This window comes from Nelumbo nucifera, chromosome 3 (assembly GCF_055504915.1).
Source record: "Nelumbo nucifera cultivar China Antique chromosome 3, China Antique-T2T, whole genome shotgun sequence".
NCBI classification, from domain to species: domain Eukaryota; kingdom Viridiplantae; phylum Streptophyta; class Magnoliopsida; order Proteales; family Nelumbonaceae; genus Nelumbo; species Nelumbo nucifera.
Window position 1 is genome coordinate 41,825,390 of NC_142651.1, and position 25,820 is coordinate 41,851,209.

General features: G+C 39.1%; 1 protein-coding gene across 3 annotated transcripts in view; it reads right to left on the reverse strand.

Moving 5' to 3' along the window:
* The window catches only part of XEG113 (xyloglucanase 113), a 41,806-nt gene extending 18,456 nt beyond the window's left edge, over positions 1–23,350 (reverse strand). The window contains exons 1-8 of one of the 3 annotated variants that reach the window (XM_010268123.3): positions 22,797–23,308; positions 21,706–21,948; positions 21,402–21,607; positions 20,458–20,563; positions 10,249–10,505; positions 9,790–9,925; positions 776–870; positions 624–677 (exon numbers count right to left, since the gene is read on the reverse strand). In XM_010268123.3, coding sequence (XP_010266425.1) covers positions 624–677; positions 776–870; positions 9,790–9,925; positions 10,249–10,505; positions 20,458–20,563; positions 21,402–21,607; positions 21,706–21,948; positions 22,797–22,962 — 1,263 coding nt within the window. In that variant the 5' untranslated portion in view covers positions 22,963–23,308. Of the gene's footprint in view, positions 1–623; positions 678–775; positions 871–9,789; positions 9,926–10,248; positions 10,506–20,457; positions 20,564–21,401; positions 21,608–21,705; positions 22,003–22,796 lie in introns of all 3 variants that reach the window. The other 2 variants (XM_010268122.3, XM_088899965.1) reach the window with 2 other exon arrangements.
* Positions 23,351–25,820: the final 2,470 nt, after the last annotated feature.

The following is a 25,820-nucleotide window of genomic DNA, read 5'->3' on the forward strand; positions in this document are numbered from 1 at the left end:
CTTGTGGCAACAATCAACTTCCAAAGAACTTTACCAAAAGAAACTTTCTATCACTTGCTACCAAGAGGGTTTGACTCGAAAAGGTAAAGTTGCATTTAGTTTAATTCCGGCAGCCTTTTTCTGGGTTATTTGGCAGGAAAGAAATGGAAGAATTTTCCACAATCGGCAATGTTCAGTTGATTCAGTTTCAAAAAAGTAGTTGGATTGTTATGTTCTTGGTTGGGTATACATAAGTTCTTTGAAGGAAGAAACTATAGTACCTTTTTTTGCACTTGAAAGTCTTTTTGTAAACAGTCAAGGGATAGTACTCTTGTAAGGTTTGAGAAAGTTTTTTTGTATTTCTCCCAATGTACAGCCACTAGTTGTACAGGGATTCTTTTGATAGTAATGAAATTTCAATATTTTGCTTTTCCCCCCCCCCCAAAAAAAAACAGATATGAAGGATGAACAAAAAATAACCCCATTATTTTATAAAATACTGCCGCTATATGTCTATATAAAGATGGAATTGCATGACTGACATGTAGTCTTGCCTACATAAGAAAATAAGGTTTCATACTAGGTGAAGCATATAGATTCTTAAGAAAAATACTTCATAGTGAAAGTGACTTGCAAATACTCACCAATGTACGGTTCAGCAATGAAGCAATGGCAAGAGCAGTTCTTATTTGTTTAATCTGAATAACCATTTCCAATAAAGTTAGTGAAGTTCAATATACAAGAAGTTAAACAGAATGTAACATAATCCATTGAGATGAGGTTGATAAATGCTTACTTGGTAATTAACAAGAGAAAAGTGTGATGTAACATCATGTTTCCCCTCCAGCAACAGTCTCTTTGGGATAGATGGCTTAAATGACAAAAAACCTCCTGCATGGGTTCCATTGACATGTTAGCATGCAACTAAAAGAGTTTATTTGATCAGAAGAAAAGAATATGTGCATTTTTCTACTATTGAGTATGGAATTAGTTTTTTTTTTCTTTTTTTTTTTTTTTGTTCAATAGATATGAGTATGGAATTAGTTGGAGAAAATAGAGATGAAACTAGAGCATAGGTTTATGTAGATGCACTTGCACACACAGAGGGTTTTGGTTCACTTTTAACACACTTTAAGCACATAATTGGCACTATTATAAAGAAAAAGGTGAAAATGAAAATTGAGGGAAAAAAGAAGGTAATAGAGCTTCTATTCAACTGATCAAACCATCCTGATAATTTGCTTTAAGGTAATGGCTTTTGGGTTCTATTTCTTTCAAAAAAAAAGTCACTTATTTCTCTCTAAATGGATAAGCTGATAGCAAAAGGAAGACGCTTCACAAAGTCCATCTCTTTCTCAGCATCTTCAGATGCCAACAAAGTGACAAACAAAAGCATCCACAAATATTGGAAAAAAGAAAACAACCAACTCCAAACATGTCTGGGAAATGTGCACATGTAAGCACTAAATTGGCAATGCAGCAACAAGTCATGGGTTGTCTTTGTTTATCTCACATGTTTTACACGGTCATGCCCTTCCTAATCAATCAACTGTAACTCAGAAGAGTGTACAAGAGAATGGGGTGATAGTGCTAATTCAGTTGGTATCAAGCATGGTAGAAGAGGTAATGGGAAATGAGGTCTAGAGGCAGAAGGTCATACTCTAGAGGGAGAGGGAGGGGCTGAAGAGGGGCTCTCTGGATGCAAAAGTGTGAAGGAGTATGCCATATAGTGGCACAAGGCCCTTATTATCAAGCTTTCAAGGTTTAGCTTTTGGGTTTTGTGTGGGTTTGCTTCTAGTAGTCTATTGCTGATAGTGATAGGCCTTATTATCTATTTGAGCATTCCATTTTGAGTTAATTCTATAATAAAAATCAATTTCTAAACTGATAAAAGGAAAAAGAAATTTAGTATTTGGCTTCTACTTTGAACACTTGTCTTAGTAGAAGATCAAGACTGTAATTAGTCTTGAATCCTAATAGATTTTAGGTTTGCAAAAGTAGAAGAAAAGAGAGAGAAAGGAGAAGGAAGAGAAGAGAAACAGGAGAACACAAGGAGTTGAAAGGAGGGACAGATTCAAACACATCTGCCGCTGCCACTCTCTTAGCATTTATAGGTTATGTTCAGTACATAATGGAAAGGACAGATCTGCCCTTAGTACTTACATGATAAATAAAGTAAATAAAAACTGAAATAAATAACAGCTGAATTAACAAACTGACACTACTATAACTGAAAACAAATAACTACACATGCTGTCCTACGAACACAGTGGGGACCACTGATGTGGGGCCCACATCAGTGTTCTCTACACTCCCCCTCAAGTTGGGAGTAGATATCTATCATTCCCAACTTGGATAGGTCTGTCTCTAACTTCTTCCTTGGTACAGCCTTGGTGAGGATGTCCGCGAGCTGCATATTAGATGTGATATACGGAAGACACACCTCTTGTGATGTGACCCTCTCTCGCACAAAATGTCGATCAACTTTGATATGTTTAGTTCTGTCATGCTGCACTGGGTTGTGGGTTATATTAATAGCTGCCTGATTATCACAATACAGCATTAAGGGCTTTTCATAGTCAATACCCAACTCTTCAAGTAGTGATCTCAGCCATAAGATTTCAGCCACTCCGTTAGCCATTGACCTGTATTCCGCTTCAGCACTGGAGCGGGAAACAACACTCTGCTTCTTACTCCTCCAAGAGACAAGGTTACCTCCCACAAGAGCACAATATCCAGAGGTAGACCTTCTGTCATCAACACTCCCAGCCCAATCGGCATTTGTATAGACATCCACCCTCATGTGATTATTGTTCTTGAGCAGTATACCTCTATCTGGGCATCTCTTCAAGTATGCTAATATTCTCTCTGCCGCAAGAAGATGAGAAGTTCTAGGGGAATGCATATACTAGCTAACAACACTCATTGCATAACTGATATCTGGCCGAGTGAGGCAGAGATATAGGAGCTTTCCAACCAACCGTTGGAACATAACTTTGTCTTCAAGAGGCTTCCCGCCCTCTGCACTAATCTTGTGATTTTGTTCAATGGGTGTATCAGCAGGCTTAACACCCAACTTTCCAGTTTCCGCCAACAGATCTAAAACATATTTTCTCTGAGAGATAAAAATCCCTTGCTTGGATCTAGCAACCTCAATACCCAGAAAGTACCGTAGTGCACCAAGATCTTTCACCTCAAACTCTTGATGAAGGAGCCGTTTGAGGGACTCAATCTCATGGCTATCATTTCCTGTCACCACAATATCATCAACATATACTGCAAGTAGTGTCAGAGAGGACTCCACCTTCTTGATGAATAGTGTATGATCTGACTGGGCCTGTACATAACCAAACTTTACAAGGGCTAACCTGAACCTATCAAACCAGGCTCTAGGTGACTGCTTCAAACCATACAATGCCTTGTTCAGTCGGCAAACCTTCTTACCTGTCTCTGTATCATAGAATCCAAGAGGCAATGAGGCAACTGCATGTAGACCTCTTCCTGTAAGTCTCCATTCAGAAAGGCATTTTTAACATCCATTTGGAACAAGGGCCAAGAATGATTTGCTGCAAGGGATAACAGAACTCGGATGGTGGTCATCTTGGCTACTGGGGCAAAGGTCTCCAAGTAGTCTATACCATAAGTCTGGGTGAACCCCTTTGCGACCAGCCGGGCTTTGTACCTTTCAATAGAGCCATCAGCGTTATGCTTCACAGTGAACAACCCATCTACATCCCACTGGTTTCTTTCCTTTTGGTGGATCAACCAGTGCCTAAGTATTATTCTTCAGCAGGGCATCCATTTCGACTTGCATTGCATCTTTCCATTCTGGAACTGATAAGGCTTCTTGCACTGTTCTTGCAATAGGGACATCGGCAATGGAAGTGAAATAGGACCGGTAAGAGGGAGATAGGCGATCATAGGATAAGAACTGTGAGATGCTGTGAGTTGTAGAAGTGGTGCAATGCCGTTTCCCTTTGCGGATGGCAATAGGGAGATCAAGGTCATCCACAGGAGGGGAAGTGGCAACAGTGGAAGGTGTCTCAGTAAGCTCTGGATCTGGAGCCGCAGAAGGAACTGGAGCTGGAGCTGGAGCTGGCCGGGACTGCCGATGACTAGGATCAACCTGCCTACATCGCCTGTGATAGACTCTCAATTCCTGATCCCTCTGACCACCCTCACCACTACAGCCTTCATCACCCAGCGGAATAGGTAAAGGAACAGCCCCACTCCCACTGCGCTCCCCCTGAGGAAAGAAACTCAAAACAGTCCCACTCTCACTGCGCTCCCCCTGAGGAAAGAAACTCAAACAGCCCCACTCTCACTGCTCTCCCCCTGAGGAGAAACCCTAGGATAATAGGGTGTCTCCTCAAAGAAGGTGACATCCATGGAGATAAACCTTTTCCCTGAAACCGGATCATAGCAGCAATAACCCTTTTGAGTTTGTGCATAACCGAGGAAAATGCATTTGGAGGCCTTAGGTTCAAACTTGGAATGATGAGGCCCGAGAAGCTGAACGAAACAGGTACAACCAAAGGTTTTAAGGGGAACAATGAACAACTCCTCATCTGGGTATAAAAGGGAAAAAGGGGTTTTCATATCAAGAACCCGGGAAGGAACCCGATTAATGAGATATACTGCCGTGAGGATAGCATCACCCCATAAGCGAATAGGTACATTGGAGGTAAACATAATGCTTCTAGCCACCTCCAATATATGCCTATTCTTCCTTTCGGCAATGCCGTTCTACTGTGGTGTATAAGGGCAAGTGCTCTGATGAATAACTCCATGGCTAAGAAGGTAGGAGGTCAATGGCTTAGCAAAGTATTCCTTTGCATTATCAGATTTAAGGGCTTTGATTTTGGCCCCAAACTGAGTGAGAATCATCTGATGGAAGTTTTGGGTCAGAGCAGAAACCTCATCCTGAGAACGCATAAGATAGACCCAAGAAAAGCGGGTATGGTCATCAACAAACAGTAGAAAATATCTGTACCCACCCATAGAAGAGATATGATATGGCCCCCATACATCAGTATGCACAATATCAAAAGAGGAATTACTCCTTTTATTACTCAAAGAATAAGAGGTTCTACAATGTTTGGCAAACTCACAACTCTCACACCTCAACTTTGACAACTCAACAGACTTAAATAAAGTAGGAAACAAACTCTTCAAAGACCTAAAAGACAAATGACCTAATCGGTTATGCCGAAGCATAACCGGACTCACAGACTGAGAAACAAAAGACTTCTTATCCACTGACTCCTCCCGATGAGAACTCTCTCCTAGCAGATAGATCCCGTTCGTCTCACGGCCAGTCCCAATCACCTTCCTCGTCTCCAAGTCCTGAAAAACACATCGGTCAGGGAAAAAGGTTACTGAACAGTTCACGTGTTTGGTAATACTATTGACTGAAAGCAGGTTAGTATCAAGCTTAGGGACATGCAAGAAAGAAGATAAAGAGATAGTATCCGATAGCTTGATGTCACCCTTGCCTGAAATGGGAACAAGAGAGCCATCAGCAACGGATACTCTATCTCGGCCAGAGGACAAGTGATAAGACGTGAACAATGATGGCAAGCTAGTCATATGGTCAGATGCACCTGAATCTATTACCCAGCAGTGGTCAGTATTACCTGGAGCTGAAGCATGGTAAGCTGAGGCTCGAGTACCTGAATGTGCAAATGCTGATGTGGCAGGAGCTGATGGTGACTGAGATGGCTGAGCTGAACTCCCAACTTCCTTTTCCAACTGTATGAGGGCAGCCCGGACAGCGGCTAAAGTCTCTAGGGATGTGCCTGATGAAGATGTTGAATCAGTGTTCATGGCCACATGAGCATTACCCTTCTTATTTCTTAGTTTTGTTGGGACCAAGTGAGGATGTAGCTTCCAACAAGTGTCTTTTGTGTGCTTGGGTTTCTTGCAATGTTCACATACCAGGTCCCGTTTATCTTCCTTCTTCCGGTCCCTTTCTGGATCACCCCCTGACTTAGGTTTAATAGCTTTTAGGGCTGGGAAAGGGGGCTGAGGCTGCATCATGACTTTCCTCCTGGTCTCTTCACTATGCACCAGGGAGTATGCTTGAAAAAGGGTCACACTATCTCTTGTCAATATCTGTTGTCACACAATGTCATATTCTAAATTCAAACCGGCCAGAAACTCAAATACTCTATTTGTCTCGACTTGCTTTCTGTGATTCTGTGCATCTTTGGGACTCTCCCACTCAAGGGTCTCTAGATGGTCAATCTCATGCCACAAGGATTTCAAGGTAGAGAAGTAGACAGAAACTGGCTTCTCTCCTTGTTTAAGATTGTCCACCTCACACTTCAGTTCATAGGCTCTAGCAACATTAAGGGGTTGGGAATAGGTTTCTTTCACAACATCCCATATCTCTTTGGCTGTCTTTGCCCACAAGTAATTTCGGCTGATATGTGGCTATATAGAATTACACAGCCATGCCATAACCAAATAGTTCTCTTGAACCCACTTGGTGTATGTTGGGTTTTCCTTGGAAGGTTCTTTCACATCTCCCAAGAGGTAACCCAGTTTTCCCCTTCCTCCAATAGCCATCATGGCTGATTGAGCCCATTCCAAGTAATTTGACCCATCAAATCTCATAGTTGTAATCTGAAACCTGATTTCAAATACACTACCATAACTGTTGTTTCCAAAACTACTTTCTCCCTGACCTTTAAACTCCATCTTTGGTTAAGAACCAGTGGCTACAAACTGTTAGAGCCACTACACCAGAAAACAGAGTAAAATCAATGCAAGTCTGAAATCTGATCTGAAACCAACACAAATCTGATCTGAAATCTGATCTGATACCAAGTAGAAGATCAAGACTGTAATCAGTCTTGAATCCTAATAGATTTTAGGTTTGCAAAAGTAGAAGAAAAGAGAGAGAAAGGAGAAGGAAGAAAAGAGAAACAGGAGAACACAAGGAGTTGAAAGGAGAGACAGATTCAAACACATCTGCCGCCGCCACTCTCTTAGCATTTATAGGTTATGTTCAGTACATAATGGAAAGGACAGATCTGCCCTTAGTACTTACATGATAAATAAAGTAAATAAAAACTGAAATAAATAACAGCTGAATTAACAAACTGACCCAAACTGACACTACTATAACTGAAAACAAATAACTACACATGCTGTCCTACGAACACAGTGGGGACCACTGATGTGGGGCCCACATCAGTGTTCTCTACAGTCTTGTGATCTGAAAATGACAGATGCCAAGAAGGATTCTTCTTATCCAAAAAATAGGCACCTATGAGGTCAATCTGAATAGTAATGCCTATTTAATGTCTCTTTTCTCTGTTTCTTTTCATTTTTTTTTTTGCTTTTTCCTTTGTCTTGTAGGTTCTTTTTCTTCATTGTTTTGGTTATTCATTTTAAGGAAAAAAATATCTGTTGACACAGACAAAATATCACCAACACATTTGGAACGAAAGTTCTTTTTGAAATAGGACCAACCAGTTATCAATATGGTGAAACAATGACTAGTTGTTTTCACTTCTGTCATCAATGCAATGAATAGTCAGTACATAAGCTCTTGAAAAGTTGACCAAAAAATGATATATTATAAATTTAAGATATTGATGCTATCCCATAAGTTAATATAGATTTCAAACAATGCAATAAAAGAATGGACTCATAGGTAAACAATGAGAGAAATGTGGAGTCTTACCAAGGAAATTGATGCAGATTTAAAATGGGTTAGAAGAACAGTCAATGGCTTGGCTGATGCATTAGCTAAACAAGGATCAACTAGGGTTGAAATTTTTTGGGCTGTATTGTAATAGTGGATATGTTATGGGATCATCACTCCACTTATGGACTGTTTGATGTGTAATTATTTTATGAAATACTTAATGAATGTTACCGATTCCAATAAAAATTAATAATAATGCAATAAAAGAATGATAGTGAACTTTTTTGATCAGTAACTATAGTGCTTTATAGGGATTAAAAAACAGAATGGAGTATATATACAATGGCATGCATCCCATAAAGCTTACTGGTTAACTATCGATAACCCAAAGCATTGTTTATATTACATTTGTGCCCAAAATAATTGATCCCTGTTTACCCCTTACTTGTCTAATGCATCAGCCAAGCTGTTGGCTGATCTTTGCACCCAAGAGAAGGTAGATTCTAGCTCCGATGCTAACTGTTTTATCTCCCTCATAACATGTTGTACTTCCATAGACCTTCGCTATTGTCACCACAACTATCTTTTAGTTGACTTTCACCATTACAATTTTATACCCCAAGGACTTCCCCAAATGCAATCTTTATACAGCTAGAAGGTTCTGCTCTAACAGAATCTCCTCGGTTGGCTGGCCAGAGTAGATACGCTAGGATATGGAGTTACAGCCTTTTATCTTTTCAAAGAAAGAATTTTCTTTTCAAAAGAAGAAGAAAGAAAGAAAGAAAAGTGAAACCTTTGACATTCATCAAAAAAAAAAGAGTGAAACCTTTGACTATTTGGTATGCTACTTGTTTGTAGCAACTCTTTATCAACACTGATTGGAACAAAACATAAACAAATCTCTTTTCCACTTTCATCTTTATGTCTAATTTCTATTTTATATACCATCAGCCAACCATGTTCCATCACAAATACTTGAAGCAACCAAATGCCTATAAAAAATAAATAAAAGCATAACTACTAACTCAACTCAACTCAGCCTTAACTCCAACTATTTGGAGTTGACAAAAACATAGACTATATTCAATTATAAAAAAAAAAAAAACATATACTATATTATTTTAAATAATCAGAGATAAAACATAGACAAATAAAACTTCTTCATGGTCAAGTAGTGAACCTAGTGGATGCTTAGTCATCCCAGGGAACTGTGTTATGTGGATTGAGAAACTATTAGTGATGTAGTAGGTCTGGCCCACAACTGATCAATTGATCAACAATTTAACACTTCATTAACACTGGGGCTAACACAATTTTTTCTTACACTTCTTGGAGATCTGAAATCTATGATTTTGAGGAAATGGAACTCACATGAATGAGGGCTCAGAGTAGATTCAACAAATAGATAACTGTATCCTCTCATAATCTTTCCTATATTCCTGCTGTTTGGTCATCCCCCAGGCAGGGGGATATGCCACCATCTTCACATAATGCCACCCATGTTGAATTCTATATTTTCCTAACAGGGATGTTGGTAATATGAAATCATTGCTGAAGTAGGATATCTTTTTATGGGGGTTGATAGAGAAAGGGAAAGAATTGAGAGATGTAGTGTGTTTTTCTCAGTATTCACCTTGTTATATCTGAATTATTAAACAAAACAAATTTATATTAAGTGGAAAAACAAATTTATATTCAGTCAGCTAGTAAAGGAGGATTTTGGAAATAGGTTAGGAGAGGTCCTGGGGTATCAGATATGTACTGTGGAGCTTGTTATCTAGTTTGAAAGATGGTCTTGTACTCAGGTAATGACTCATCACCCTCATTTGTAACTTCTTTTCTATTTAATAAAATTTGTATTTATAAAAAAAACAATAAAAAATAAAAAACTGGATGAAAAAGATTAAGAGGCCTCCACTAAATTAATGTTAGCAATGAGGAAATACATATAAAATAGGAGACAGATACATTGAATTAAATTAATGAGCTACATGGATATCTTAGATTGAGCCAGAAAGAAAAGGGTATGTGGAAGGGTTATTTTGTGGATTCTGAACTCACTGAAGCAAATGCATAGACCATTTCAAAAGAACGAACTCTAACATATGTTAATATACAAGATATAGAGTGAGTGCCTAGAGAAAAGACATTACCTGGTGAATCATAATATTCTGGTTCATCATAGAAAACCAAACCTTCCCGTAGTCTGTGACGTTTTCCTTCTGTACCTGCATACTGGAAGGTTGTATGCACTGCATATGGTTCCAATCTGAGTTGCTGATGCATGACCTGCCAGTGTAGCTTAAAGGCTTAGGAAGCTTTCCTACTGATGTGCAATCATTCCATGCAAGGCACTAGTTATAGATGAAATAAAAGAGAGCAATTGAAAAAGAATTTGTTCGGTGGGCTATTGTTTATCATATGCACCAAATTAGAGATAGAATTTTTTTGACTAAGAGAGTTGGGTGGATTGGGGGTAACTCACACTAAGGCTCTTTGAAGCCCCATTTTTGTGGGCTTCTTTTCTTTCTATTTTTTCATGCAGGAAAAAAAATGACAAAAGAAATAAGTGGTTATCTAGAAAGGCAATTCATGAAGTAACTGCCTCTGACCTGAACAAAGTAAGTATGTCCACTGCAAAATATACTTGCTGGGAGAATTCCCAACTTAAGATTTCCATCATAAGCATATACAAGTCCACTTTCCTCGTCCACAGATGGTCCCAATTGTTTGCGCACTAGTTCATTAAACCCATTCTGATCCCATATCTTTTCATCAGCTAGAAGTATCTCCTTCCATTCTTTTGCTAGTTTTTTGGTAGAATTTGTTGGTCGCCAGTGGAAAATTCCAATGTTGTAAGCAGCACCAGCTGTATTGTACAAACAAAATGGAGAAAGAATAACAGGAAAGTTTCACAAAATTAAATCAAAAAACCGCAAAATGTGAATTGGGTTGAAAAAAAATTGTTTGAAAAAAAATCCAAGAAAAAGAAGAATGTAACTTAAAAGTTCTGGTAATGACAAGCCATATTTTTAATGATTTTATAAATAGATGCTTTGGTAATTCAGCACCCACTGATAAATATTCTTGGTTCTGGAATACTCTTAAAATTTCTTTTCTTCTTTCTCAGGTGACTACTGGTCACTCTCCTTGCAATTTCTTTTTTTTCTTAAATAAATTTTTACTTTATTACAAAAAAAAAAGTTTCACAAAACCTTGGAAATTTTCAGTTTTGTATTGGGTCGACTAAAAAATCAATTGGTTTTAGGATGAAACATTTTAGACAAAATTTCAAGTTTTCACAGAATTTCTGGAGAAACATTTAGCTGAAATTACTAAAATTAAAAAAAGATGGAATATACAAAATTGTGTAGAAACATTTCTCTAATACTGTACACTATTTGTGGCCTCTATATCTAATTGTTTTCCTTAATGGTGACTTACAAGAAGTTTACAGCTTTTACACTAAGGGTTCTATGGTGATGCTGAAAAGGGTAAGGTTCTTTTTTTTTATTTTTTGATAATTCTGAAAAGGGTAAGGTTTATATGCTAAATAAGTCATTATATGGTTAAAGCAATCCCATGAGCCTAGTTTGATTGTTTTAGAGATGCACTATAGAGAGTTGGCCTTACTCAATTCCAATCAAATCTGTTCCAGACACTTGTGGGGAAGCTATTATACCTCTGCACTACTCGACTTGATATTTCCTATGCTGTGAGTGTGAGTAGTCAATTTACGCATGCTCCCAAAGGCATTCATTTAGCAGCTTCTGAGAGGGTTTAGTGTTATTTAAAGGGAACTCCAGGAAAGGGAATTCTTTTTGCTAATCATGAACACATGATAATAGAGACTTATATAGATGTAGATTGGGCAGGCTATGTTGACGACAGGAAATCTATATCTGGATATTGTAGTCTTGTGGCCAGTAATCTAGTCTCTTAGAGGAGTAAGAAATAGTCAGTAGCTGCAAGGTCCTCATCAGAAGCAAAATATAGGGCGATTGCCCATGGAGAGTCAGAGCTACCATGGCTTAGATCACTTGAGGAGTTAGGCATTGCTCATGATAAGTCAATGGTGCTATATTGTGATAATCAAGCGGTTATCAATATAGCCCATATTCCAGTTCAGCATGACACAACAGAACATATTGAAGTGGATTGACATTTCATATTGGAGAGAGTAGCTTTTGGGCTACTCCGAAAAATACTGAGATTAACTATGGTTTAATGGTAGAAAAAAGGAGAAAATTTCAGAATAGAAGCAAGATGAAGGAAGAAAAAAGGGTTTGGTGGACTAGAGAAATCTAATTGATCTCCCAATCACCTAATCACTTTTATTAGAATAAATTTTAGTTGTACTGAATTTGCAATATTGCCCCTGATGGGACAGTTGCAAGGAATAAATAAGAGGGTTAGTAGGTCCATTACAACTAAGACTACTCACTTGCAGTAAAATAGATTACTCAACAAGATCATAATTTGTTCGTAGAGAAAGAAATTGTTAAGATGTGTCGAATAGGGGTAGTTTAGTCTTCTTCTGTTTATTAAGTAACTTGCTTATGTGGCTGTGTTATTAGAGTTACTCTGCCCCACACTTAAGTAAGGGCATTTCTGTCTTTGTAAACATGATTAGAAGCTAATATAGATTAAGGGGGTCGACTGAATGGGTTAACCATCAGATTTTCGACTGACCCCTCTTCTTCTTCTTCTTCTTCTTCTTCTTCTCCTCTTCCTGTTCGGACTACTGTAGCAGCAGTCGAAATATGGTATCAGAGCAAGGTTCCTGATCTAAGTCAGTTGGTAAAGCACCTCAGTGTTGTTCGTGACTCTTTACTTTCATTTCTGGTCAGTCGATGGAGAGGACTGGTTCGCCCTAGGTCAGAAACATTACAGCTTGTCTCTCTGCTGCGCATAACTCTCTTCAACAAGGAAAGTAACTTCAGCAGTGAATGGTTGATTGATATTCTCAAAGGAATGTCGGTTCTCTCTTCTTCTAGTGTTACTTATATTTCTGGGTAGAAACCCTACAAGAAGCTGTTAGTATTGAGTAGAACCTAGAGAACTAGGTTCATTGTTGCCCTAGGTAGGGCTGTGTGTGCAGTAGCCGAATGGTGTAGGGCTGCTGTGAGTTGTTGAGTGGCTGTGTGTGCAGTAGCTGAATGGTGTAGGGCTGCTGTAAGTTGTTGAATAGCTGTGTGTGCAGTAGCTGAATGGTGTAGGGCTGCTGTAAGTTGTTGAATAGCTGTGTGTGCAGTAGCCGAATGGTGTTAGGGCTGCTGTAAGTGGCTGAGTGGTGTAAGGTAGAATGCAATGAACTTGCCGAACTCCTTGTGGTTGTGTAATGCCCTCTTAAGTGTGTTAAACAAGTCTGAACTGGGTGCAGCAGATTTGGCTGTATTGTGGTGCTTGAGTGGTTGTAAGAGGGCCTCTACTTGTGATTAATGAGTGGTAAACTGATTCTTATGTGGGACGTAAGTGTGTGAAGTCAGCAGTAGTGTGAATAAGAACAAGTGTGTGCTTCCACTGTGGTGTTTAGAGACTGCAATAGGTGCTGAAATATCAAACTGTGAACAACATCAATCAGCTTGTAGCTGAGAAGTAAAGTTAGAGACAACTGTGAAAGAGTACAATGGCAGCAATAGGAGATGGCTACAATGATCAGAAACCTAGTGTAGTAATTTCCTCCGACTACCTAGGGGTACAAATGACCTCAATTAAGCTAAATGGAGAGAACTATGTTCCATGGGCTAAATCAGTGGAAGTTTTTTTCAAGGCAAAGAAGAAAGTAAAGCATGTAAGAGATGAGAAGCCACCGGTTGACTCTCCAGGGTTTGATAATTGGGAACAAGAAGATGCTCAAATCATGACTTAGCTGTGGAATAGTATGGAACCCAAAATCAGTGCCAACTTCATGTTCCTTGATACGGCTAAGGATATATGGGAGCATGCTAAGAAGCTATATTCTGGACAAGACAACACAACAAGAGTATATCAGCTGTATCAGGAGTACTTTGATCTATAACAAGGAACCAAAACACTAGAAGAGTACTATGCGTGCATGAAGAATATAAGGAATGAACTCAATGTCTATCATCCCCTTACTTCAGATATTCAAGTTCAGCAACAGCAAAAGGAGCAACTTGATGTTACAAGATTTTTAGTGGGGCTGAAGTCAGAATATGAACCAATTAGAGCTCAAATATTGGGGGGCTCTACTCTTCCATCACTTGAGGAAGTATTCTCAAGACTTCGTAGAATTTCTTTGGGCCAGACAGAGAACCCCACACAGTATGATAGATCAGCACTTGTGACAGCTAGAGGTGGTGGACATAGTACAAGAGGGGGAGGTCATTCCAGAGGGGGCCGTGGCAATTCCATGATTGGTCGGGGTGAACGTGATTCAGGGGGAGGCCGTGGTAGAGAAAAAAATAACTCTACAAGGAAATATACTCATTGTGGTAGGGATGGACACACAGTGAATTTCTGTTATGACCTACATGGCCCTCCCTCTAAATGGGCTAATCATGCTGTAGCAGGCGAGGTTGCTATTAGTGACAGTAAACTGGCAGACCGAACACCTCCCACATCTACATCTACTTCTGGGAGGGAGATGGTGAGTGTTCCGTGTGATGAGTATGAACGGTTCCTTCAAACTACTTCACAGCATACCACTGCCACATATGCCCAATCAGGTATTGCTTGCATGTCATCTAAAACTCCTTCCTGGATTATTGACTCTGGAGCCTCAGATCATATGGCCGGGACTCCAGGTGTGTTCTCTTCTCTTTCTGAAACCTCCACATCACAAACTGTTACACTTGCCAATGGGTCCTCATCTCCCATTTGTGGTGTTGGTAATGTTGACTTGGTTTCTGTCCCCTTATCATCTGTTTTATATGTACCTAAGTTTCCATTCAATCTTATGTCTGTTAATAAAATAACCAAAGCTCTTAACTGTTCTGTTACCTTCTTTCCTTCCACTTGTGTTTTTCAGGATCTCAAGACGGGGAAGAAGATTGGTGGGGGGCATGAAGTTGGTGGATTGTATTACCTTGACGGCGGTGGATCTTCAATTGCACTTCAAACCTCCCTTACTCCTCTACAATGGCATTGTCGACTGGGACATCCATCTCTCAAGGTTCTCAAGATGTTGGTTCCATCATTGAGTCAGTTGTCAGTTTTACAATATGTGTCATGTCAGTTTGGTAAACACCGTCGTGTGTCCTTTAGTCCGAGAGTTGAGAGTCGCATGTTGAGTCCTTTTTCTTTGGTTCATTCAGATGTTTGGGGTCCAATCAAAATTGAGTCTTACAATGGGTACAAGTATTTTGTCTCCTTTATTGATGATTGTTCAAGAATGACATGGATTTACTTAATGAAAGAAAGAAGTGAATTATTTTCCATTTTTCAAAAATTTCATGATGAAATACGTACACAATTTGGTGTTCCAATCAAAGTTCTCCGTTCAGATAATGGTCGTGAATATTTTCTTACTGCATTTCAACAGTATTTAGAACAGCATGGCATTATTCATCAGACATCATGTGCTTTCACCCCTCAACAAAATGGGGTGGCTGAACGGAAGAATCGTCATCTTCTTGAAATTGCTCGGTCTATGCTTCACCACATGAATGTTCCTAAACGGTTTTGGAGTGATGCTGTACTCACTGCATGTTTTCTCATTAATCGGATACCCTCTTTTATTCTTCATGGTCGGTCACCCTTCTCCATCTTGTTTCCCACTTTATCTCCGTTTCCATTAACTCCCCGTGTCTTTGGTTGTGTGTGCTTTGTTCATAATCTGAGTCCTGGAATAGACAAGCTAGATGCACGCTCAATTAAATGTGTCTTCCTTGACTACTCTCGGACTCAAAAAGGGTACAAGTGTTATAATCCCATTGCCCGAAAGTGCTATGTCTGCCCTGATGTCACCTTTTTTGAGTCTGTTCCCTTCTCCCGTCCTGAAGCACCCTTGTCCTCACCCTTACCTCCTCTTCCTCTTCCTGTCAGTGATTCAGTTCCAAAGGCTGTTGTTGGAGTAGACTCATCTCCTCATCCAGTGCAGGTCACCACTGAACGACCACCGATCCGACAAGTGTATACACGTCGAACGACACCGGCCCCTCCTCCTACTTCTACCTAGTCTGCGGATCCTCTCATGGCTCCTATTGCTGAACCTTCAGATCTTGACCTACCCATTGCCTTACGGAAAGGTAAACGTAGTTCTACACTCCATCCCATTTCCAATTTTGTTTCATTATCTCGTCTTTCTACCTCACATCGCCAGTTTGTTTCACTTTTGTCTTCTATTTCCATACCTAACAATGTTCAAGAAGCTCTTAGTTCACCTGGATGGCGGCGGGCAATGGAGGAGGAACTTTCTGCTCTTCAACATACTCAAACGTGGGAACTCACTACTCTCCCACTTGGGAAGCATGCTGTGGGTTGTAAATGGGTGTATACTATGAAATACTTGCCAGATGGTAGTGTGGAGCGTCTGAAGGCCAGACTTGTTGCTAAAGGTTACTCACAGTTGTATGGTGTGGACTATATGGAGACATTCTCTCCGGTGGCTAAAATTGGTTCCGTTCGTGTTCTAATTTCTTTGGCAGTTATGTATGATTGGCCTCTCCTTCAACTTGACATAAAGAATGCCTTCCTTCATGGTGATTTAGAGGAGGAGGTATATATGGAGCAACCACCTGGGTTTGTTGCTCAGGGGGAGGGTGGTAAGGTGTGCAAGCTGAAGAAAGCAATTTATGGGTTGAAGCAATCTCCACGTGCTTGGTTTGGGAAGTTCAGTGAAGTGGTGAAGAGTTTTGGAATGAAGCAATGCTAGGTTGATTACTCCGTGTTCAGCTATGACTCAGAAGCTGGTAAGATTTTATTAGTGGTCTATGTGGATGATATTGTCATCACTGGTAGTGATAAATTGGGGATTGGCAAACTAAAGGCATTTCTGCAAAATCATTTTCAAACAAAGGACCTTGGAACATTAAAGTATTTCTTGGGAATTGAGGTTGCCAGGTCAAAACAAGGTGTGAATCTGTGTCAAAGGAAATATGTCCTTGATCTATTGGAAGAAACAGGACTGTTAGGTGCAAAACCGACTGAGACCCCTATGGAACCAAATGTTAAGTTGAGCAGTGATATAGGAGAAGTATTTGAAGATTCTGGAAGGTATAGATGACTAGTGGGAAAGCTGAACTATCTGACTATCACGAGACCCGACATCTCCTTTGCAGTCAGTGTGGTGAGCCAATTCATGCAGAACCCTCGTATACCTCACTGGGATGCAGTCCTTAGAATTGTGAGGTATCTGAAAGGAGCTCCAGGCCGTGGGCTATTGTATAAACCAGGAGGAAAACTTGAAGTAGTTGGGTATACAGATGCAGACTGGGCAGGCTCAGTGAGTGACAGAAGATCTACTACAGGCTATTGTACATTTCTGGGAGGAAACCTTGTGACATGGAAGAGTAAAAAGCAGACGGTTGTAGCCAGAAGCAGTGCTGAAGCCGAATATAGGGCCATGGCTCACACTACCTGTGAATTAGTGTGGCTGAGGAATCTTCTACAAGAAATTGGGTTTCACATGGATAAACCTATGAAATTGTACTGTGACAACCAAGTTGCACTCCATATCTCTTCCAATCCTGTCTTTCATGAGAGAACAAAGCACATAAAGGTTGATTGCCACTTTGTGAGAGAGAAGGTTCTTGCCGGAGAGATAAATACAGAACATGTGAGCTCCAATGACCAGTGGGCAGACTTGTTTACAAAAGCTCTAAGCTCAGGGAAAGTGAACTATCTATGTAACAAGCTGGGATTATATGACATATATTCTCCAGCTTGAGGGGGAGTGTTAAGATGTGTCGAATAGGGGTAGTTTAGTCTTCTTCTGTTTATTAAGTAACTTGCTTATGTGGCTGTGTTATTAGAGTTACTCTGCCCCACACTTAAGTAAGGGCATTTCTGTCTTTGTAAACATGATTAGAAGCTAATATAGATTAAGGGGGTCGACTGAATGGGTTAACCATCAGATTTTCGACTGACCCCTCTTCTTCTTCTTCTTCTTCTTCTTCTTCTTCTTCTCCTCTTCCTGTTCGGACTACTGTAGCAGCAGTCGAAATAGAAATTAATTGTCTACCATGATGATCTTATAGTGGTTATAGGTAATCTGCTGGAGGATTATGAGAAATTCAGTGGTCAGTTGGGAGACTCTTGTACCTTCATATGACTAGACTAGGCATATCTTTTGTAGTGAGTGTGGTAAACCAATTTATGCATGCTCCTAGTTGTCCACGTCTTGTTGTCTACTAATGGGATTTTTGCTTACTTTAAGGGAAGTCCAAGCAAAGGAGAGTTGTATTCCTGCCATAATCACAAGACACTAGAGGTGTTTACTGATGCTTATTTTGAAGTTTCAATTGATGATAGATGTTCCACTTTTGGTAATTGTACTTTTCTGAGTGGAAATTTAGTGTTACAGAAGAGCAAGAAATGTCAAAAGTTAGACCTGTGTCCAGTCTACCCCTCCCAAGACCCCAGATACTTAGGACCAGCATTGGGTAATGGCCTTTTAGAAGAGCAAGAAATAGTTCACAGTTGCCAAGTCAAGTGCTGAAGCAAAGTATAGGGCAATGGCTCACAGTATCTCCAAGAATCTTTGGCTATGTTGATTACTTGAAGAGTTAGGCATTACTTATGACAAACCACTGATGTTGTACTATGATAACCAAGCTGCAATTAATGGCACACATAACCCTATCTAGCATAACTAAGTGAAGCACCTTGAGGTTGATTGTCATTTCATTCAAGAAACAGTGTTCTTTGGTAAAGTGTATTCCCATTTGTCAAGTATGATCTCCAGCTAGCTGATAAACAAAGGTGTTGCAAAGCCTAAATTTGATCATAATCTAGGCAAGCTAGGCATGTTTGTGCTTTGTACAAGCAGGGGCCAGGGGTATTCTAGCTACTTTCTTGTAAGAAGAATACTAATATCAACCTCTTCTTTCTATTCTCTGATTTGTATCTATTTACAACACTTTTAGTGAATAAATTAAAAAACTCAAATAATCTCCAACATTCCCAAGATAGATGTCAGACTGACACCAAAAGTTTCTGTATACATGCATGTGGATGCACACCCCCCTTCCAACACAAATTTACATAGATAAATTGTTATATCAGCTAATAATACATTATTAGTGTTCAATGCATACTTTTATAATTCTAAAAAAGTTTATTGAACTAAGGCCCCGTTTGGTTTGCGGGAATAGGGGTCTGGAATCGGAATCGGAATGGGCTATTTCGATTCCAACTGTTTGGTTGGGCGGAATTGGAATCCCATTCCCATACCTTCCAGAAGGGAATTCCCCCTTTTGAGGGAATGGCCATTCCCTGCCCCTCCCTTGGGAATGAAATCCCATTCCTGCTGATTCTGATTCCCATTCCCATTCCTGTCTGAACCAAACAGACTATGGGAATGGACCATTCTGATTCCGGAGGATTTCGATTCCAATTTTGACTGAGAACCAAACGGACCCTAAATTAACTAATGGTCTTCTAACATGGAGCAAGTTCAAAATGAAGTATTATAGAAGAGGTTGTCAAAAATACTGGTGATAAAACATAAAGCATCAGATTCAAGCATATACACAAGATCATGCTTTGCAATACATGGGCCAGAAGATATGTCATTGCTGATAGAGGAAAAGATTATTTACAGGGAGCAATGTTTTAAAAAAATGACCCGGAAACGGAACCGTTCTGGCCACTGATTTCCGGGTCGACGGTCTGACTGTCCAGTTCGTACAGACGGCCCGTTCTGACAAACAAATTAAAAAAATAATTAAAAACTAAAAAAACGGTCAAAAACCATTGAATGGGTCGACGGTTCGACTGCTCGGGTCAACGGTTTGTTGACTTTTTCAACGTTTTTTGACCAAAACCGGGTTTTAGGTAAAACGGAACCGGTTGCTTGGATGGTTCCTGGGCCGAACGGTCCAACCGTCTGGGTCAACGACGGTTCAAAAACCTTGATAGGGAGTACTTTGTTATGTGCCTTGGGAGAACTCACCCCTAAAAGCTAGCTGTTTGAGGGAGGGAACCCAAGCACATATATATCCCACAACAGCATCCCATACTACTAATGTGGGACAAATGGATTGTAACATTCCACCATGCTCCGCAGAGTCCCGGTGCCCACGCAGGCTGGCTTTGCACTAATCCACCTATTCCCGGCTGAACACTGCAATACCGATATCACCACTTGCGCCGCACGATTGCAACTGGGAGGCATAGTGTAGGCTCTGATACCATTTGTTATGCCTTAGGAGAACTCACCCCTAAAAGCTAGCTGTTAGAGGGAGGGAACCCAAGAACATATATATCCCACAACAGCATCCCATACTACCGATGTGGCATACATCACATTAGCATCCCATACTACTAATGTGGGACAAATGGATCGTAACATTATGGGAAGGAAGATTCTGCCCAAGAATTACTTTGGCGGGACGATCTAACTAGAAAGGTCATACACAAATATGGGTGATGGAGAACCTACATAGGTTTAGTTCACATTTAATAGGGGAACCAAAAACCAGAGTTCATATTCACATAGAAGATGTAAGATGCATGATGTATACTGATTTCCTCTTCTATGTAGCAACTTAAACTGGTAAGTGTTAATGTTTACAACAAATTAGGTTAATGTTCCTTGGTTGAATAAACTTAGAACATTATCTGTTGTGAGAAGCCACTTAAAAGAACTAAAAAGTACCATGCATGGACAATCAAGCTTTTGATGCAATGTTCACCTTGTTGCCAATTTTCCAACCTGTCATCAACAACTGTTGGCACCACTTGATCACTTGAAGTTAAGATATCTGCTTCAGGAAAGCGAGCAAAATATGGGAGAGGATTCTGTTCCATGGAAAAGACAAGCAATAAATGATGAATCAGAAAGGAAAATCTAGAGTGGAAGGTAGAGGTAATACAAGAAAAAGAGGAGTTGAAATACAGCTATCCATTACAAACTTATCTTGTGATGATCCACATGCAGAACAGCAAAGAAACTATACATAAAGACAGAATTCTTGGGAGATTGTTTGTCATTCTAATATCTTATGAATAGTTAAGATGGCACAGGAGATGTTACAAAAATAGGGCTTTTTTTCTTTATTTCTTACTTCATTCAAATTGTTAACCATGAACAGTTGAACAAAATAAGGTATGGATTGTATTTTCTTTTTTTTCGAAAGAAAGGTATAGATTGTATCGATTACTATGGGGAAACCCATATAGAAATAATCTTACCCACACTAGATTTGGCCCTCACCTTGAATGTGTTTCAAGACATGATTGAGTAGACTATTAAAGGGATTGGTAACCTATTTATTTGAAAGGAGGTTTCAATGAACTAATCATCTTTCAATTTTATTCGGGAAGCAATTCACCATAAAATACCTTCAGGGTTTTGATTCTACATCTAATATAGTAACTTTTATGAAAGAAAAACAAAAAGCAAATCCTTGACTGATGAACCCACTAAATTTATCTACAGTTGGACAACTGAATTAGTGAGTAGGAAGAAGAAACTCTTGGCATCCCAGCTTATAATAAGACCATTTTTTAGTTTCTTTTCCTTTTTCTTATCTATAGGTAGAAACAGAAATAGTTCATTCACACTAATAAGTGACAAACCACAAACAATCATGCAAACAAGGCAGTGGTAGGCTCCAAAGGAAAAATCAAAACATACCTTTAACCAAACCATGTCTGTGTCACACATCAGTAGCTCATAGCCAAAAGGCAGCATGGAATCTATCAAAATAACTTTTTCTCTCCCCATTTTGTGAAATGTTGGTGAACCCCAACCAACATCTATTGTGCTCATATGACTGCCCATATCAAATACTGGAACACCTTTCCAGTATAAGGCCTCCAAAAGTTTCGTATCCATTGCACCTATAAAAAGAAAACAGAATTTCTTTACCACAAGAATTGAATAGCAGGAATAGGGTAAAGTTGTATTGAGTTGCACACTTGAAGTTTCATGAAATTACCTACAAGAAAATTAGAAAGACCAAGATCGGTCAAGTGTTTAACCCAATTCATGATAAAATCCATGAATGCATAGTTTCCAAAGGTTACAATGATAATATTATCTTTCACTCTGTGGCTGACAAGTTCTTTTGTCAGACGAAAGGCCTTCAAAGGCGGCATTTTGGTACCAGGAGGTGGAACTTCCCATATTGGCTTTGTCCATATACTTTGAGGTTGTGATGCAGGCCCAGTAACTCCAACCCCTGCAAATGGTCTAGAAAAGTTGAGAGCATGTTCCAATTGAGGAGCATCTACACCTGAAAAAGAATTTCCTTTAAGATATTAAATGGCAAAACACTAAAAACAGAGAGGATATCATCACAAAAGATGCAATTTGGAGGCTTTGGAGCCAAAGTTCTATGGAACAAACTTTCCTGATGATATTTGAATTTATAAAGATATGATGTAACCTTGTGATATAAAGTCACCACTTGAACTGGCAATTCTAAATTGAGCGCCTCAATAAAATGAATGGAAAGTTAAGTTACACCAGATAGGCCAAGTTACAGTTCCAAATACCAAAACAAAAAAAGGATGTAGTAGAAAGATGCATGTCTTAAAATGCATAAAAATATACCTTTTAGGGTTCCCATATGTAAGCTGACCAACCCTAAAGAAGAATTGAATTTTAAATAGGAAAAAAATTAAGGGATACAAGGACACTAAGAAAGACCAAATGATATGAAGAAGCAACTTATAGAAAAATACCATCAGTATAATCTCCAAACTTACTCCTTTTCCATTGACCTCCTATATTTAATTCCCATAATGCAAAGATAGTACTATCATGAACTGTGGAAGTTCCTCTCTATTTGAATTATTAAAACTGCAAGCATTTCATTGAAACCAGTTTCATCTTGAGGATAAAATTGATCTTAATGCCTAGAAACCTAACTGATACTCGCAATTTCTCTTAACTCGATCAAAATTCAACCCATTAAACCAAGTAACAAGACTAGGAGAAATTAAAGACTAGTAATTCAGAACCTACAAAAAGAGGATCAATTCAAAAGGAGAAAACACCATCAACCAGAAACAAAATGAGACTTACGTGAAAGAGATGAGGAGGACCAAGGGATAGAGTATATTGTCTTGCCCGAGTAAATGGCGGAGAAGACATAGACAGACGATAATGCGATGCCAACGAGGACCGTGGCATAGATGGTTACAAACAGTGGCTTCGAATTGGCAGCGTCCTGGAAAGGATTCCAAGCCATGGCCGGATAATTTACAGGCAAATTTGAAAACTGAGAGATCAATTTCTCGTTATAACGAACCCATCGTCTTCGTCACAAAGACTATGAAGAATTGCAATTACAAAATGAGAAACCCTAACTCAAAAACTTCAATTAAAATTTCCATCATAGCAAGCCCTAAATAGGATTTGACTTCCCTCAGAGGCCGAAAGCAGCCGAGAAATGTCAAGCTCCATAACTGTGATGAGAGCTCCCAGAGGAGAGAGAAAACCTGCTCCCTCTTTGACTTCACCAACTCCGCTACTGTATATTTTCTTTATTTAACGACCGTTGATCAATTCAAGATTGTCGCAAAGTCGGAAGCATTTTAATAAGATGAGACGTGATGCACTGTATGAGGCATATATATTATAACCATAAAAACGAGAAGTAATGGCAATGCACCATAATCGAGGTAATCTGTGTTTAATCAATGCTTCATTTTCTGGAGGGGACGAAAGGTGCTCTGCTCTGTTTTTATTGACTCAGGGCTCTCCAGTCTCCAGTGAACAACTGAACACCGTAACGTGACAGATTCCGAGTGTTTTATTTCCCAATAGATGATTTAACAGTTATCACACTCTACAACTTGGACGGACGGGTTCGGGTCGAAAAATTCTCCAGTTTTGAAAATATTGATATAAAGGGAAAATATTTAAAGTTAAGTCTTTAAGTTGAAATATAATTGATTTGTCAATAAAACATGCTTCAAATTTTTAATCTATTTAGGTCGAATTTTGGGAATATTATCATCATCATCATAATAATAATAATAATAATTTATTACTATTATTATAATTATTTGAAATTATCACGTGCAATACAAATGTATGCATATTTTTTTCTTCTTTTTTTTTAAATGATAAGATAATAAAATTTATTAAAACACAGAAAGAACAATTTACAAATATGTAGAGTGCAAAACTAATCTTGTATTTTGTATTATTTTGTATGTATTTATACTATACATATTTGTATTTGTACTCCTTCCAAACTGAACCCAAAATTAAGTCTAGGCACTCACACAAAACAACTGTATAAATCAAATGACCCTAGAGCTTGTATTAAAAAAAAAATGACCCAAAAGAAGTTTGGGCCAACAAATATTGACCAAACTTGAGCCAAAAGAACAAATTACAATCCTAAAAGAGCTTGATGACCCTTATAGGGGTGCAACTCGGATTGGCCTGAGATAGCATTTTGCACTTCTTTGCGCCCGGGCTTTTAGACTTGGCCCATTCGAATTTTGATAGAAACCCACCCCAAGTTTTCTCAAGTTGCACCCATACCCTCATACCTCATCATTTCTATCCCTTCAACCTCTACCTCTTCTTTGGGTATTTCGAGTCTTCACCACCACATCACCGTAGAAGTCTGATAATTTGTTTGCTTTTTCTATGGCCTAGAAGATGAATTCGGATAAATTAAACATTATGGCTATTGAACGGGCTGTGGAACCAATGATAACACTCTACATCAATGATAAAATACATGAATCCACAGTAATCATTTCCACAATTTAGACTATCAAATGAGATATTAAAAACATCACTACTCTGAAAGGTTTGATCTTCTTGGAACTCATCCGTTTTTACTTATTTGGTTAAGTAGGTTTAGTTAGGCAAATGTTTTCTCAAATAAAACTTATCCAAGTAAGCAAGTTTCCACCATTCGTGTATGCTATCAATTACTTTAAAGAAAGAGGTGAGAGAGAGAACGCTAATCGGCTTTAACAAGTTTGCAGGTAAGTTATTTATCCACGTCACAGGAGGGTATCAATTATCCGGATAACTAATACTCTTAGGTATCCTCATTTCCCATAGGACACAATTTAGCAGCAAATGAAGGTAGGTATTGTGGTCAACTTACTAGTTAACCAACTTACACCCCACTAAATACCGACAAACGAATGGGGCTTGGTCCCTTGATTCTTTAGACCTAAGCCACTCTCATGTATTGTCCTAACCTTCTATAAGGTGACTTTTGAGAAATTTCCCCATCTCATCCCAAACTCCACATATTGTTCAATGGAATGGAGAATTGTAAGCACACTAATCATATGTTTGGTTTGAAAGAAAAGGAAACCTCTTCCTTTAATTGACTCAATTTCCTTTCCTTTTATTTCAAAACCAAACACAACCTAAGGAAGACATGTAGAGAATGAGCCTCCATCTATCACTTTCTCTAACCTGAGAATCAAGAAGAGGATTTCTTGCATGTAATCTTAAACCTGCCACACTTTGGAATCCCCCCTTGGATGGACCATGACTTTCAGGTTGCCATAAAAGAAATTAAAATTAGGGATAATTATTTATAGACAGATAGATATAGATATAGATATAGATATATCATTTAAGATGGTCCCACATAACTCAAATAGGTTACCTATTAAGGGGTTGTTTGGCATCGTTGTCGTTTCTTGGAGCAATGGTGCCACATCAATGCCACATTGAAAAAAACGGTGCTCTAGGAAACGGGCATTTGTTTAGAACTGTTTTTCTATATAAAAAAAAATAAAATAGTGCTCTGAGCCATGCCTCAGAAATCGGGAAGCCGTGGCTTGGAGCAACGCCAAATTTGGCATTTTCTGGAGCTGTAGCTCGTTGCTGTCAACAGGGCAGTGATGTGGCATTGGATAATAGGTACCAGTGTTGAAAACATTTCCTGGAGCAGTGATATCAAACAGAAAAAGTTGTTGTTGCTCTAGGAAATATCCTACCTGGCCAGCAATGATTCCAAACAAAAATAAGAGCACCGTTTTCAAAAAACAGTGCTCCAAGCCACCCATCAGTAACACTGTTTTCTGAGAAAACGGTGCTACAACTGCAACATTGATGCCA